At 43.1% G+C, this 12,256-nt stretch overlaps 1 protein-coding gene across 6 annotated transcripts in view; it reads right to left on the reverse strand.

The window, feature by feature from the left end:
- The window catches only part of KCNMA1 (potassium calcium-activated channel subfamily M alpha 1), a 1,447,720-nt gene that overhangs the window by 407,358 nt on the left and 1,028,106 nt on the right, over positions 1–12,256 (reverse strand). For all 6 annotated transcript variants that reach the window (XM_085608566.1, XM_085608564.1, XM_085608561.1 and 3 more), the window contains exon 17: positions 3,338–3,424. In XM_085608566.1, coding sequence (XP_085464692.1) covers positions 3,338–3,424 — 87 coding nt within the window. The remainder of the gene's footprint in view (positions 1–3,337; positions 3,425–12,256) is intronic.

Below are 12,256 nucleotides of genomic sequence, written 5' to 3' on the forward strand. Positions count from 1 at the left end.
TTTTCTGTTGATTTTAATAGCAAGGCTGCTGAGCGGGAAGCTGGGGAGGGTGGGGAGTGGACATCTTCATAGACACTCAATGGGAAGATACCCGGCCCAGGTCACGCAACGACTCCTGTCCCCGATCATTGAAGTCCGCAAGCATAGGTGGTCTCTTTGGTAAACAAACATGCAACTGGGGCTCGGTGAAAGGTGCAAGAAGGCGCATATAGCCTGGCATCAAAGCACGGCAATGCTACTGGCAGACTGGGAGACACCTATGAGAGACACTGACACCTTGACGACATATGAGGTAATCAAGAGAGACCTGCACAAGGATGAGAGCCACCCTTCATATTTCAATTTCTCATGGGAAATTATGCCAATTTGGAGATCATGTTGGCACAAGCTTTACCTTCCACATGGTTTATATTAAATGCATACATTGGCACCCAGTGACGTGAACAGAGAAGAGCTTGGGCACACAGCTCTAAATTCGGAGTATAATGAATATAGACACATTTCTGAAGATTTTTTCAATTAGGAGGCGTAAGAACATGAACTCACTTTGCCTAGTAAGCAGGAGGTCTGAGGCACAGTCCAGCTACAGAGTGCATTTCAAAAACACAACACTCTGTAGGTGGATGTGTAGACTGCACACGTCTGACGGGCGTAGTTCAACTACGAACCCCTCACACAAACACACTCCATTTTATTTATCAGACATACTGCACATGGCTCAGGCAGCACAGTATTTCTGCTAAAATGTGTCTGTCAAGGCTCACATCAGTGCACCACTGAGGCCAATAAGAAGCCACACAGAGCAGCAGGGGCAGGATCCCCACCACTGTCCCAACTTCCTATAGGGCTGCGCTTCCAATCCGATCACGAAGCTGGGAGAGGGATGGAGGTAGGTCTTCCCATTTTCAAACCTGGCCTTGTTGCTCTGGCTGACGCCTCGTTGAGAACCATGGCTTGCTGCTCAACGGCCAGTGCCAGATTTGTGCTCTACTGCTGCCACGGAGCCTACAGGTTGCCAGCAAAGGAAGCAAGATAAGTAAAGAAAATGTTGCATGTGTGTGTATGTGAGTGACTGAGACTGTCAATGAGAGCAAAAGTGAATGTGAATCTGAGTTTGAGAGAATGTACGACTAAGTGAAGGTGCTTTCAAGGGAGTGCGCAAGTGTTAGAAGGAGTGAGGCGATGGAGATCGCGAAAGAGAGTGGAAGCGAGTCAGGCGTGCAGCTATCAATGATGCAGCAAGTGCAGTTGCACCAGGCTCAGCGTCAGAGAGTGTGAAAGGGTTTTTGTGAGAATTCGAAGCAGTGATTACGAGTATGTTTGTATGTGAATAACAGTGAGAGGGAGTGAGAATGAGTGAGTAAATAAGAGAGCGTGAGTTAAAGTAAGAGATTGAGTGTGAGGGGGAGGGAGTATGAGTGAGAGAGTGCGAGAGAGAAAGAGTGTTTTTGTTTGCATGTTTTATGATTCTGGGTCTGCCGGTGGCCATGGCATAATCAATATAATTCTAGGCTTACGGTGGAAAAAAAGGTACTATACTGCCGCTGGCATACTGAAGATAATGTTTGGCATATGGAAGGACACCCATGGCAAATTGCAGGTCCTGACATACTCGACATAATGCTTGGCATGGGCCCCCTTTGGAAAAATGCTGGCACTAGCCTACTGGAGGATGTTCTTGGCATGGGGCACCCACAGCAATATCTAGTGCAGAGCCATAGGAGGTCATTCTTGGCATGAGGGAGGTCACTCAAAATATTGGTGCTAGAAAAGTGGAGGTAATTCTTTGACTCAGTAGGGGCCGCCATGGCATATTGGGGATGAGGGGGTGGACTGGGGGAAGCAAACCATGATAAAATGACGGGTCTGAAATACTGAAGGTAACATTTTTGACACAGGGCCATCCATATTATATGTGCAGTGTCAATGACAAAATGCTGGTACTGGAGTACTGCATGACATTCTAGGCATAAGGAGCACCCATCACACTGCTGGCACAATGAAGGTAATTTTTAACACATGGAAAACTATCACGGTAAATTTGGAAAAAAACGGTGTGAAATCCAGGCATGTATTAAGCCCCACCATTTCCAAAGACCACCAGGCGTTACTGCTGGGATTAGCCTTGTGCTCTCGAAGAAACCATTCCATCTGTTTCCTCCAGCTTCTTTGTGGTAAGATTAAATTAACAGGGTTTAGGCATGCTCATTAGTTGAGAATGGGGGTTTGAAAGTAGCTTTTTTGCAGAACCAGCATTTGTAGCATCCCCTTAATTTACTTTATTCCTGCTGACGGTGATCTGTAGGAGAGTGACAACCAGGCACAGTGTGAGATGTGCAGGGTGAGCCCAGAGATAATGGCAGTCAAATAAAAAGCAGTGTGTGTAAAAATCTAAATCAAGTGCACTGCGAAGTATGTGAGAAAGGCAAACAGACATAGAGTCTTGGATGCAAAAATCTAAATCACATGCGGGGTGAGATATGTGAGAATGGCAAACTGATGCAAGGTAAAGTATGTGACAATAACAGATATAAGGTGATTCATATGAAAATCAAAATCCGAAGTAGGGTGATGAGTGGCGAAATAGAAAATAGATGCTGGATAATGTAATAGATGATAAAAAAGATGCACCCATGGTGTATGCGAATATCAAAACCAGACAAAGAGTGATGTCTTTGAGAATGCCAAATAGATGCAGGGTGGTCTATGCGAACACGACACTCGAATAAATAGTGGCTTATATGAGAATCAAAATAATTCAGAGTACATTTGTGAGGATACAAATGACAGGTGTGTGAAGGAAATTCAAAGTCAGAAGAGCTTAACTGCATTAGAACGAGAGCAAATTTCAAAACCGATTGATCAATGCAAATGTAATCCATTGGGCTATGCAACAAACACCAGGGGCATTAGTCTGCGCCTGCATAAGAGAGCTAAGATCAGAAATATTGATCTGTGCCAAAATGATAGCACAGGGCAGGTGACTGGTCAGTTCCAGAAGCAGAGATGAGGTCAGGGTGCTAGTCACTGTGATTGGCACATGCCATAGTGAGAGCTGGAGATGTATCTGTGCAACAGACAGGTCCAGCATCAGGGTACTGGGTATCTTCATCACAACAGACACACAAAACATGAGTCAAGCAGCTTTGTGCCCAACTCAAAGCCACAGTAGTAGTTATGTCCATCACACTCCGATTGGGAGGCATAGCGATCCATGCCAAGATTTAAGCCATGTCAAGAACAGAGCCGGAGACATCCTTACCTGTGTCAGAGCTGACTGAGAGAAGAGCAGGAACAAGAATGTGAATCAGAGAAAATTGAAGTCACACTTAATTACCTTTTGACTTCTTTGGCATCACTGGCAATGAAGAACCCTAAAGTCCCTTCTTGGATCTTCACGTGGTTCCCAGGATTGATTAATATTCTATTTTAAGTCCAGAAGAAAAACAAAATCAAAAACACAAACAAAACAATCATTATTATAAGAAAAAATAACGCACGGTTGCAAAGGAGCGATTGATTGGCTTAAAAATAGGGGACCCACTATTTTAGCCACAAAAGGCTATTTCAAAATTTGACTTCTTAATTTTTTATGCATTTGATTTTCCATCAAGTTACATATCAAGGAACCAGAACACAAGAATGGCAGTGTTTGAAGACAAGGCCTGTAGCTGAGCAATGGTGAAAAATTACGTGCTTTTACTTGTGTCATGTTTCCATCACCAAAGGTGATGGTTCTGATTTAAAAATAGCTCTCTTGATTTCAGACCACATGGTAAATGATTGTAACTTACTGATTAGACCAACTATTTCTAATAAGCAATTGTTCTTAATGACTTGACGTGCTTTGAAAGACAAGGCAGCATCGCACAATCCTCAACAGGACAACATCAATACCTCAAATGCAGCTGCCACTCATACCAGAGAGGCAGTATCCTAAGCCCTGCATCTTCCAGGCACCATAAGGTACTCATTGCATGTTACAAAACCTTAAGCCACCAACAAGCAAAATATGTTGAGTTGGCCTGTGATTCCAGCCACCTGACCCTGGTCTCAGCTGCTACACCATATGCATGGCAACCTAAAACCCATGGTACCCTGGTACAGCTCTTACTAGCTGCCAATTCCCGAGGCTCTCAAATTAAATTGCAGTGGGATTCTACTCCCTGATTCTTGTGCCACCTGATGCTACTGCAGAGTGGATCCACCTTGCTGCAAGCCTGCAGTGTCATATTTTTTACCTCTACCAGTAGCAGGGCCACCACAGCCAACTCTGACAATGCACCTCACCCTGGCCTGAGTTACCTCTTGCTCTTTCTAGAGTTACCCCTCGTTAAGTACACATCTCAAATTACCTGCAAAAAGGTGCCATCAAAAGACGTATTCAACATTCTGGACCTGACCAAGCATCACACTTTCTCAGTTCAGCCCACTTAATATATGTAAATGTGCCTTTATCGCTTTGATTGAGCTGGTGAAAAGCAGTGGTCATCGCTTGCATCTGATGCCAGGATTGGTGCATGCATCTGTGATGGTGAAATACAGCTCCACCAAGAGTTAAAACCATCTTAACCTAATTATGAACCATTATGCAGCACTTCAACATGGCCTAGAGTCAATATCAAAAATCTGGAGACTGCTAACATTCTGCGTGAGGCATCTGAATGGTATGATTCTGCATGTGGCTTGAAATTCGGTGTTATTTATGTCAGTATGTAGCCATCTTTCCACTATTCCTATTCTCCCAACATCTGTAGAGGCTCTTGTGAGGATTCTGACACATGGTTTGGTGTCAGCCATCTTGTGTTCTGGTTCTATGGCTACCATCTTGTGATCTGCTAGCACCAGGGGAAGACACTGACATGCACCATTTAACATGTTGACCTTCTTCCCACAACATAGGAATAGGATTATGGTGCCACAGCTAGAGAAGGTCAATATTTGCTTGCCTGTAATCCCAAAAATATCCCCCAGTGGAAGGTCTACATGCACACACAAATCACTGTCCCTGAAATTATAATTATCCAAATTTTATCAGAAAGAGATACTTTATGGGGACCCCTATCTATTACTCAGGGGAATGGTACAGAACAACTACATTGCAACTAATTAACCCTAACCAAAATCACCAAAGAATAGGCTAGAAAAAGGGTAGGAATCCCTGCCACAAAGCGTAGAAAGGCCTGTATCATTAGACCACCATAAAGCTGGAAGTGCTGCCTCCTGCAAGATCCCAAAAGAAAAACAGTTTGAGTTGCTGTTTGCAAGCTGGTGAAAGCCAGCATTGAAGATTTCCTGCAGAAACTCTGGCCAACACGTTGTAGGCATGCTGCTCCTTGGAGTGCCAAAACCACCACTGGAACTGTGGTTTGAGAACCAGTCTTGAGTAGGAAGCACCAATCCTGGGCAGAATACAGTCATCCAGAAAACATGACTCTGACTGCAGACACTATCCAAGCCGGTGAGTCTACCCTCAACTTTATGCCCAGTTGAAACAACATACAAATATAGCTATGTACCCTGAGAAAGAGGCAAGAGGGTAAACATGCCCAGAGAGGTTACCTGAGAGGCATATTAATCTCATAGTCAGAAAGAGGGAATATTTGCTTTGAAAGTTTGTGATTCAAAGGTTTCGACATGTTCATAGAAACTCCACTAGGCAGTCTTTTATGGTTTGCATTTTTCTACATTTTAATTCAGCAGTAGAATAACTCCTGGAATGCAGAATTGATGCGGAATCTTGACTTCACATCAGCTTGTTCTGAGTAGCATTATTGACTACTAAGTTTGCCTACAGGGCAAGTGGAGAATGCATGTATAACATGACAAAGATCGTATTTTTAAATGCAAAAAAGGTATTAAAATATTTTATAATTAAATAAAATATATGTATTATTTTTATAAATACTTTTGACGACTAAATTGGCCGTGTGTGGTACTGGACCTACTACTAATGATAACATACACTTGGATTTCAAAGGTAGTAAACTTACTCAAAAGCGTAAACTATTCAAAAGTGTAAGTTACCTTTGTGAATCACACCTTATATTTCTACTGTCAAATCAAGAACTGCCCACTTCGTTGATAGATCTTTCGTAATTGCAGCAGTCAACGTCTGGAATGCCCTCTGTTTCCAATGATAAGCTGAATCTAACCTGCTGCACTTTAGGGAATTATTAAAACCGTATATGTTTTAATCTGTAAACAGGGGCGGCACCTCCATTTGCGAGCAGGAGTGTTGCCCCACAAAGAAAAGCCCCAGGTTAGAGCTGAAAAATAAAATGGTAATAAAGTTCCTTTATTGCCATTTTAGTTTTCAGCAACCAACCCATTCTGAACTGACCCTTCAGGACGAGGCCATTGCTGCTGAGTGGCAGCAGGGTGCTGTGCACTCATGTTTAAAGTGCGCATGTCCATTTGTCCAGCCGTCTTGCGACTCCCAGCCAAACATGAGCATTTTAAACTTCTCTAACCTAGCTGTCTTCAACAGCTGGGTTAGAGAAAGCACAGGTCTCCAGTGCCCTTAAGAGCGTTGAGAGAGGCCACTACCGCCAATCCTGGTGCTTCCCTCATGCTGGTTGACAGCATGAAAGCAGCACCAAGATTGACTTGGGAGTTGGGAGCATGCCTCTAGGAGGACATCACGCTCGCACAGTAAGGTAAGTGTATTCTATTTATGATTTATTTTCTGTGCCTCGCACCCTACTACCCTTGGTACATGCCAGCCGCTACTGTCTGTAGATGTAAACCAACCATAGCTCTGTTGCAATAATTTAGTGCCAAGAAGCTTAAACTGAAGTTGCAATGTAAAATTGCGTGACTATAGACCATAGAGGGTCTGAGGCCAATAAGACAAGGATGCCACGCTCCTTGGCAAATATGGGGCACACAAGCGTTAGGTGCACCTGTATACATTTTGCAACATACTTTAAAGATCTCTGTTCTAGAAATAGCTCTTTGCATAGGAATTGATCTGCAAATTGACCTGCCACATGCACGGCCGGACTGACTACCGGGCGTTTTGGAATTCTGCCGAGCAGGGGGCTGATTTCACTGCGGTGGGGGCTGATTTCGTTCATGGAGACCTGCGTGTACTTCAAATTAATTAAAGCAAAACGAATTTCGTTCAGTACACGCAGGTCTCCATCAACGAAATCAGCCCCCAGCCCAGCAGCATTCCAAAACGCCCAGTAGCCAGTCCGGCCCTGGCTACATGGGAGGTGCTGGAAAATAGCCATTACAGTTTTTTGGTAGTCCTACGGTTTCTACTTTGACCTTAGGCTTTCAGGAGCATCAAGTTAATATTTGGCCCTGTGTTCTTAAAGTATAGTAAATTAAAAGACCAATCAGATCTTGATGTATAGCTTATCTACTGGCAAAAACCCTGAAATTTAAATCAGAGCGGAACATTATTAAAAGCAGACCTGTCATTTCCTGATCCCAAGGTAAGACCTGCTTCCTTCGACTGTTTTATTGAAACTGATTTATATGGCAAGCGGGTGCCATTTGCATGTCAGTCTACTGCTTTGTTAATGCCACCCCTCACAGGTCGGCTCTATTTCACCTAAGATGAAATTGCACAGCACGATTTATGGGATTAAAGTCTAGTTCTGTGTGATAAATGCACACAACCGGTTCCTGGCTAGTGCCCAAGGCCAGGTTTCAGTGTGCCGCCCTCAGAAACCACGAGAAGCTCTTTGTTGTCCTAAATTATGTCCTTTTTCTCATTTTAATCAGATTGGGCTCCTCATCTAGATCACAATAGATGATCACTTTCATCAAATTAACTGGGGCAGTGTGATTTTCAATTGAGATACCTTCTGGTTGTTTTGTCCTCATTGTGCGTGTCCCATTAGCTCTCCAACATGAACCTCTACCTCCATGGAAGGTCATCTTTCTCTTTTATGGAACTCAGAATGCATGGCCTTTAAAAATGGCCAGAGTATCCTGGGCTGCACTTGTTGCAGTAAGCCGTTACTTTGCACAGCTGCTAAGGCGCATGCTCATGTTTAGATGAAAGCAACCTTCAACAAACCAGTAATTAGCATTAGTCTATGAGCCCAATTCACAAGGTGATGAAAAATATGGGTTTAGAACTTCACCTCTGCCCAGAATGTAATTTTCTGACTTTATTTAAATTCAAAATTGTTCACAAAACTACGCCTGGAAAGTTTCAATAGGAGCAACTTTCCCAGTGTGCTCCTATGAAGGTCATGTGACATTCCCTGCAGGATCCTGTTCCATAGCAGAGAACTCAACACAGTGGGATTAGGGTTCACTATGAAAATGCACTCTTTTGTTCCCTCTCTGTGGAAAATATTATCCCCATGGAGAAACTCTACCCCCTACACCCCAACAATTCTGGGGGTGATCCATTCTATTTCCCACCCTGGAAAAGGATTCATACAATCCTTTGGCTACAGAAAAATATTACTCTTTCCAGGTTTGAAAAAACAGATTGAGTACACATTTGTGGGCGTTCAGAAGGGTCCAAGGATAACAACGCCTGGGAAAGCCCATTTTACTATCCTTTAAGTCAATTTACAGGTACCGAGAACTCGGTGCAGAGATCTCAGCACACATATGTTGGTATATGACTGCCAGGAACTCCTATCTGAATTTCTGGCAGGCATAAAACAGATACAATTGATTGCAAACTTGAGTTTACAAACAAATGTACCTTTTTGAATAGTACCCGAAGAGTCTGGTCGCTTGATTATGGCTCCTTTCCTCTCGCTGCTCTAGGCAGCAAGCTGCATTTCCCTCGTTTTGGCGCATTGGGACACACTTCTCATCGATACAGTGGTCAGGATAGAATAATATTATATTCTAATTGCACACAACTACACTGTCACTCTTCTGTCAACACCTCCATCTATGTATATATCCCTCCTATGATTCTGGGTTACCTCATACCCATTGAATAAAGTACGGTGATGACATAGGATAAAGAAATGGTGAGGTGTGGATGGAAATCCATGTGGAATGAAAGGTTGCCAAGAAGATTAATAGGCACCAAGATCCTGCAGTCAGCCTAGGTAAACCATTGTCTACACCAGCAGGCACAAAAATGGCACGCCAAGAAATGTATAACTTGAAAGAATCCTAATTCGTAGGCGCTGTAGATGTGATGTACCATTCCACGTGCAGTAATATACAACACGATGTCATAAAAATCACTTTTCATAAATGCATATGTACACATCGAAATGGGAAACAAATCAAATAACATTAATAGATTGTAAACTGGTGAAGGCCTAATTTACTTAGAATAGCTAAATTTATCAGCTCTGCTTCATGCTGGGCCCAGATGAAAGGTCAAAGGTGAGTGGGTGTCATTGTGGTTCCATACCAATCCGATCGATGCAGCAGATGGGTGTGTCTGATGTATGGGAAGCGTGGTTCATGCACTTTCAGGGAAGCAGTCAATGCTCCCGGCATTCAACCATTTTTTTATTCAGAGTTGTGTAAGGCATTGAAACAATGGCTTGTCAGCATGGCTTTCTTTCATCTGGGCTCTACGAGTGAAACCTGCGAAACAGTCCACATGTCTACAAGCCCAACAAGAAGTCAAAAAAAAAGGATACACAAGACAATACGACAGAGCATGCCCACCAGTCAGGAAAATCACGCCAATCACCCACCAACTTCAAAAACATTGCATGGTGCTTGCTCCCAGTTATGGTTCTTTAAATTATGCCATATTTTAGAGCACACCTTTCCTGGAACAATCTGGTTCTATATGGCTGATTTATGTATTCTCAAAAGAGAACAAATAAAGGGTTCTGGTATGGAAATCTAGACGCCCTTCTGGGAGCAAGCGGCACCACTGACTACCACACCTTTTCACATGACTATGCAAGCAGCATGCCACCACCACAAGGAGCATGAACCCCAAAGCAAGACAACCCAAAATTACATCTGCAACCATCTCCAATGAGGCCGAGTGTTGCAGTAACTTCTCTGCAGTTGGATCGTTGTCAATACCAAACTGTCTGGAAGCTCTCCTCCCCAATCCACAAGTTTGCTTGAAGACAAGCAGTGGAGACAACACAGAGGGGATAACGCAAACCTTCACGCACACACCAGCACAATGCAAGGCAACACAGAGCTGGAGCAGGAATGAGTGAGTAGCGAGAGTGGAAACATGTGAGATGGTTGAGCACAGTGAGTGAAAACTCATACCAGATGAAGCAGTCAAGACTGAGATTCAAATTATCCCCCAAAAATAGCCCAACTGCACAAAAAAGAATTGGGTAGGTCATGCCTTATATTTCACAATGCACAAAAAAAGTTAAGGGTGATTAAAGTGGAAACAGGTGATATGGTGTATGTAAAAACATGTGCTAGACATGCCAAGTCAAGAAAAAAAAAACTTTAAAAAGACGTGCTCAAGAAAGTCCATCAAAAAAGATTTATACACATGTAAACAAGTGAACTACAATGTTATCTTGGTAAATTCCTGGGTTACAGTGGGCACTGCCCCAGCTGGACGGTGGACAAGCAAAGCAAAGACAGTATGCTCTTTGGTCATTTTGGCGGGAAAGGGGTTTTCGGCAGCAAGGTGAGAATATGAGAAAAATACAAGATGTGCTCTAATGGAGGACACAAGGGAGGAGGTCGGGGGAAAGCATTCGCCCGACAGGACATTGCAGACAAAAAAATGGCAGAGCGAGGCTGGCAGACAGAGGACACAACCTTCTTACAGGACAAAACAAACAGTGGAAAAAGATGGACAACACAAATATTTTGCAGACTTTTTCTCACAAAAAATGAGAAATTTTGAAAAACCACCACAACAGATGGGTGAATCAGGTACAGTGGAACGATTAAGGCTGTCATCCTGCAAAGAAGTTAGTGCATCCGTCATAAAAACAAAATATAAAAAAATAAAATAATACAAAAAACATTCCTAAAGAGTTCTCTGTTCTGCCGGGGGGTCATACATATGTATTTATCGATACAGATATATATATATGTATGAAAAGATAGACACAGATGTTATCTTCTGAATTCTCTGTATACAATGAGTCCTGAAGCAAGGAGGAGTGAAGGTAGGGTTCAGGTAAGAAGGAAAGCAACAGTAACGAGGAGAGCATACCGCTTTCGGCTTCTGCAAACAACAAGAAAAAAAACCTCGAATCAAACACTTGGATAAGGAGTTAGTTGAGACACCAAACAAAAGCAAAAAATAAAAAAAAACCTTTCATTCAACGCGGCTGTGGACCAGACTGTGAAATAAAAAGGTTTTTTTTTCTGCAGGAGGAATACAGACACATAAAATGGCGGGACGAGAGGAGGGAACTTTACAAACGATCAAAACAGGGACCTAGTCAAGGTGCTTCTTGGAGGGTAGGGATGAAGGGTGTTGGGGGGCAGGAGAGGATGATGTTTCTCACAGATATATCTATCACTCCAAAAAGATAACCAAAAACCAACACATACAACATTGAAGAAACAAATATACATGGAAGGGGACAGGACTAGGTGCGACCCATTGTGTGTCTTCATCTTTAGAACTTTGTGCTGGAATTTTTAAATATAATTAACTTTGTGTTCAGCAACTACGACCCAAGTTCCCACCAAGCGCCTTGAGCAACATTGGCATTTTGTTCAATCCACCTCTCTGTCCGCTATGGACAACAACAATTCGCTAATGAACACAGGACTTCCAAACGTTCAAGGCAAAAATTGTGCGTCTTGGCATATTTATCTTTTTCCTTTCTTTATATGGTTTCTATTGATACTCACATGGATGCATGAGATGAAACAACTACTCAAAAATGGCACTGATCGGCTTGCAACTGCATGTGTTTCAGCCTAACGCAAGTTTCAATATTGCCTTCTGCAAACTGTTTATCTAGAGCACACCATGCGGAGTAAAGGCCCTCCTTGATGGTGACTTGCAAGAGTGACTCTGGGTGCAGCATAAAGAAAGGAGAAAAGAAAGGTTCTGACAGAGAGACAATGTGTCCTGTTCTCCCAAGACCTGTAGTGGTCCTTTAAAGGGGTTTTCAATGTGGGTAAGGTTAGTTTCAGCACCAGGAGCTATCTGACTAGCACTTACTCAGAGAAGAAAAGGCAGGCGGGTGAGCCTTTGCTTAAGATACAGAAGCAGGGTGCTGTAATAAACAGTATTCCCTACTATTACACATGGAGCTTGAACTGAGAGGCATCAAAGAGAGCTGTTGGGGCCTGCACTATGACCTGTCCCAGCTGCACTCCAACACTTGCAGCCTACAAAGGGAGGCTGGCA

Source organism: Triturus cristatus, chromosome 1_2 (assembly GCF_964204655.1).
Source record: "Triturus cristatus chromosome 1_2, aTriCri1.1, whole genome shotgun sequence".
Taxonomy (NCBI): Eukaryota; Metazoa; Chordata; class Amphibia; order Caudata; family Salamandridae; genus Triturus; species Triturus cristatus.